The sequence below is a fragment of the Triticum aestivum genome, chromosome 4D (assembly GCF_018294505.1).
Source record: "Triticum aestivum cultivar Chinese Spring chromosome 4D, IWGSC CS RefSeq v2.1, whole genome shotgun sequence".
Taxonomy (NCBI): domain Eukaryota; kingdom Viridiplantae; phylum Streptophyta; class Magnoliopsida; order Poales; family Poaceae; genus Triticum; species Triticum aestivum.
In genome coordinates this window covers 496,662,071-496,666,697 of record NC_057805.1, presented here as the reverse complement: position 1 = coordinate 496,666,697, position 4,627 = coordinate 496,662,071, and the positions used below count along the sequence as shown (strand labels likewise).

The following is a 4,627-nucleotide window of genomic DNA, read 5'->3' as shown; positions in this document are numbered from 1 at the left end:
TTAAGAGGAATGCTACGTCACAAAATTACGTAACACTTCGTAGGTGTAGGATTACATATACCTATTTGTGTGTTTATTTTGCCAACCAGAGAGGCCCTGACACTCCTCCATAGTAGCATTCTTCCACGTATCTAGCAGACTCGGGACGTGACAGAAGAGCAGCGCCCCGGATTACCGCGTCCTCATCCCTGATTAGTCCCCTACCATTGAAGTAATCCTCGAGGAGCTGCCCAACCATGGGGATCCTCACACTACCACCGACGAGAATGACCTCGTCGATGGCGTCCTTGCGGCTCTGCATCTGGGAAGTGGGAGCACCTTCCATCACCACCGTCTCCACTATTTCCATTGCTCTCTCCATAAGGTCACGGTTCAGCTCCTCGAACTTGGCTCGTGTGAGCTCCTCGTAGATATCTGCTCCTTCGCCAAGAACCGATCCGATGTTCATAAGAACGCCCTCTCGGTCGCTCAGTAGCTTCTTGGCTCTCTCGCACTCCGCCCTCAGCTTCCTGAGAGTGCCCTCATCCCCACGGATGTCCCGGTGATGCTTCTCCTCGATCAGCTCCACGAAATAGTCCACAACCCTGCCGGTGAAGTCGTCACCTGCACAAAATGAATGCAACCAAAATTTTAGCTTCTCCCATTTGTTGCCTTGAGATGTGTATATATGAGTACGTACCGCCTAGGTAGGCATCATGGTGTTCGTCCAGGAGATGGCCCGAGCCATCCTTGAACCTGAACTTGGTGGCGTGGCAAGTGCGGCCGCCGAGATGGAAGACGAGGATGACCTTGCGGTCACCCCTCTTCTCATGAAGGCGGTACGCAGCCGCAGCCGCGACCTGCTCGTCAACAAGCTTGGCAGTACGGAAGCCACCACGCCACTGGGCAGCTTCCATGACGAGCGAACTCCGTTGAACGCCGTTGAAGTGCCCGGGGACAGTGACCACGGCGTACCTGATCTCGCGGCCCAGATGTGCTTCCGCCATTCGCTTCAGCTCGGCTACAAGGATGCTGGCGACATCTTCGGGGAGGAATCTCTTCAGGTTGCCTTCCTCAATCTCCATCTCGATGCCGCATCTTCCTAGCTGCTCGGTGAAGTGGTACGGCACTAGCTCCGCCTCTCTCTTTACCATCTCGTTGTACATCCTACCAACAAGAGAATCAGGATCGAGAACCAAACCAATGGATCCGTCCTACCAACTCAATCAACCAGTCCAATTGTACCATCCAAGCTAAGATCTAGAACCAACCAAAGCAAGTAAGAAAGCTACTTGCCTGATGCCAAGGAGGCGCTTGAACCCGGAGACGGCCGTCCCGGGCCTGACGGCCGCGTGGTTCATGGCGGCCTCGCCGACGAGGGTACCGTTGTCTGTGAAGGCGACCCAGGAGGGGATGCAGAACTGGTACGCGGTGTGGGGATCCGGGCGGCCCCCGTAGCCGGCGACACAGGACTTGGTGTTGCCGAGGTGGATGGCCGTCGTGTTGCCCGTCATGAACGGAGAGACCGTGTCATACGTCCGGAACACGGAGGCGCAGTGCCCGGGCCTCAGGCCCCGCGGTAGGCCAAACGCCGCCGCTCCCGACGTCGTCGATGCCGCTGCATGTCAAGAAAATCAAATTAACGAATTAGGCGAGAACGCAGGAAAGCAGCCGGAGTTCAATCGATACCAGAGGGAGATGAGGCAGACCCACGGCCAGGAGCAGGAGAACGCCGAGGTAGATCTGACGAGTCGCCGCCATTGGAGTTTCTGTTTCTCGGCGTGTTTTGGCGGAGTTATCAATGCCTCTAGCAGCGATTGTGCGTGACCGGCACAATGATCCATGTCACCGCGTCATCGAGGACCGTAGGATCTTTGCAGGCCGCGTCATACTCCAACACCAATCTGTAATCAATCCGTCCGTTCAAACAAAACTAGTCACGTTCCAATATAAACCTACATCTTTATAAAAAGCAATAGGATAAACCTAAAACTTCAGTTAATCTAGGAGAGGACCCAATCTCACCGGGAGAGGACACCAGCGCCCCCCCCCCCCCCCCCCTTCTGTCATGATATATAAAGACACATGAGACCTATATATGTTATTGATTTTACATACAGATTTTTGTAGGTACTTTCTTTTTCTTTTTATGCCTGATTGGGTCAATTAGGTGTGCGATAAATAGGGTACATCCAGATGTGCCATAGACAGACCCAGAATAGAAATTGGCATGTTATGTTCAATAAAACTGCCATAGTGTATATAATGAAATTGCATCAGACAGTGGCAATTTTTCCATCATTAATATTAAGAAAAATCTAAAAACATAAATTTGCAACATGTCATATGTCAATTTTTTTAATGTTCACTAAAAAAGCATGGCAAAAACATTTTAGGAAAAGACAAACATGTTTCGTAAAGGTCACGTGACAAAAAAAAAAGAATTTTACCATATGCTATCTACATAAAGAATTTTCCATGATATGTACAATAAAATTTACATACTAAGTTCGAAAGAAAGAATTTGCCACGCTATTTAGAATAAAATCCCATGGTGAATACAATTAATTTTTTACTATATGTACAACAAACTGGACATATACTAAGTTCAAGAAAGAAATCGCCATGGCATATACAAATAAAATTCCATGATAAAACACAATAAATTTGCCATGCAAGTGTATTTAATTGTACAAAAAAAGGTCACATTGTAAACATTTAAAAAAATGTGGCAAAAATTTGAAGCATGGTGACATGGTAAAATTAGGAAAAATTGCTATAGTGATAATGGCAATTGTAAGAATATTCCATAGTGGACACACGACAATTTATAAAAAAATATATTTTCCTATAAAGAACAAATCATGGCAAATTTGCCGTGGGAACACATGTGAACTTGCCGTAAAAAAATCTCATTGAAACATGGCAAAATGTATATAAATTGTACAAGAAAAAGGTCACATGGCAACTTTGAAAAACTGTGGCTAAAAATTGAAGTATGGTGACATGGCAATTTTTTTTGAAAAATGCTATTGTGATCTGTAAAGAATAATTTGTAGTCGACAAAAAAATTAAAAAAATGCTATTGTGATCTGTAAAGAATAATTTGTAGTTGACAGATGGCAATTTTGTTGTTTTTCTATAAATACCAATCATGGGAACACATGTGAACTTGTAGTAAAAAAATTGCCATTAGAGTATCCAGAAAAAGGGTCATGGTAATAAAATTTGACATGGCTTAAAATTTGGCATGGAAGTAAAAATTCCCCTAAAGCGTAGATGTTGCACACAAAAATATGTAGGGCGTTTTTCTGAGAACAAAACTATTGCCGTGGCACCTATACATACATGGCAAATTTTACTATGTTTCTTTGCCATGGCACATCAGAAATGATGACAAAAAAAGGTTATGTTTCTCTGTCATCTCAAGGAAACATAGCCTGTGTTTCCATGGCAAAAACTTAAAAAATCTATTATAAGAACAACTTCTAAACTTGCCAACTGTTCAGTACAAAAAAAATTCTAAAATTGCCATGAACTAGAGAACATTTTCTTAAGATTTTGCTTCACAATGTGGACACATTAAACAAGGATTTTCCATGGAAAATGGAAAATAGTACTAGCAGATAATGAAACGCACGAAATTAAAAAGCGACGAGGCCCATGAACTCCATGTGCTTCTTGGTGGAGAACGCATCCTCCGTTGCATTGAAGCAAGCAGCTTGCTGGAGTTCGGCACTTAGAGGTCCCCACCCGAGAAAGTGCGATGGGGAGGGAAAGAAGACACCAAGCATACATGCCCTATGAAATCCGGTTGGATAACAAAGGTATTCCTACCCTTTCCCCAAGGAGTGATCCTGAGTTTATCGAACCCAAAATAGGATGCCTACTATGACAGAGGCTCTACCAAGTCTTTGCGAGAGAATTAAATTCCAGTTTTTACAACCTTAGCGTGTAAACACTTATAATTAGAACAGGTATGGGTATGAGGACTTGGTTCTTATTGTTGGGGAACGTAGTAATTTCAAAAAAAATCCTACGCACACGCAAGATCATGGTGATGCATAGCAACGACAGGGGAGAGTGTAGTCCACGTACCCTCGTAGACCGAAAGCGGAAGCGTTATGACAACACGGTTGATGTAGCTGTACGTCTTCACGATCGACTGATCCTAGTACCAAACGTACGGCACCTCCGCGATCTGCACACATTCAGCTCGGTGACGTCCCAAGAACTCACGATCCAGCAGAGTGTCGAGGGAGAGCTTCGTCAGCACGACGACGTGATGACGGTGATGATGCAGCTACCGACGCAGGGCTTCGCCTAAGCACTACGACGGTATGACCGAGGTGGATTATGGTGGAGGGGGGCACTACACACGGCTAAAGGATCAATGATCAACTTGTGTGTATATGGGGTGCCCCCTTTCCCCGTATATAAAGGAGTGGAGGAGGGGGAGGGCCGGCCCTCCTATGGCGCGCCCCATGGGGAGTCCTACTCCCACCGGGAGTAGGATCCCCCCCCCTTCCATGTAGTAGGAGTAGGAGAGAAGGAAGGAGGAAAGAGGAAGAAGGAAAAGCCCCCCCTTCCTAGTCCAATTTGGACTAGAGGGGGAGGGGGCGTGCGGCCTGCCCTGGCCGCCCCCCTC

General features: G+C 46.3%; 1 protein-coding gene across 2 annotated transcripts; it reads right to left on the bottom strand.

The window, feature by feature from the left end:
- On the bottom strand, positions 1–1,910 carry LOC123100562 (heat shock 70 kDa protein BIP2). Of its 2 annotated transcripts, none has more exons than XM_044522473.1 (4): positions 1,669–1,910; positions 1,276–1,597; positions 680–1,146; positions 1–603 (listed from the first exon to the last, which is right to left on the bottom strand). In XM_044522473.1, the coding sequence occupies exons 2-4, from the start codon at positions 1,491–1,493 to the stop codon at positions 74–76; spliced, it is 1,215 nt and encodes a 404-aa protein (XP_044378408.1). In that variant the 5' UTR covers positions 1,494–1,597; positions 1,669–1,910; the 3' UTR covers positions 1–73. The 2 variants fall into 2 exon arrangements, with proteins under 2 accessions (XP_044378408.1, XP_044378407.1); XM_044522472.1 differs by having other exon boundaries at positions 1,689–1,909.
- Between the last annotated feature and the right edge of the window lie 2,717 nt (positions 1,911–4,627).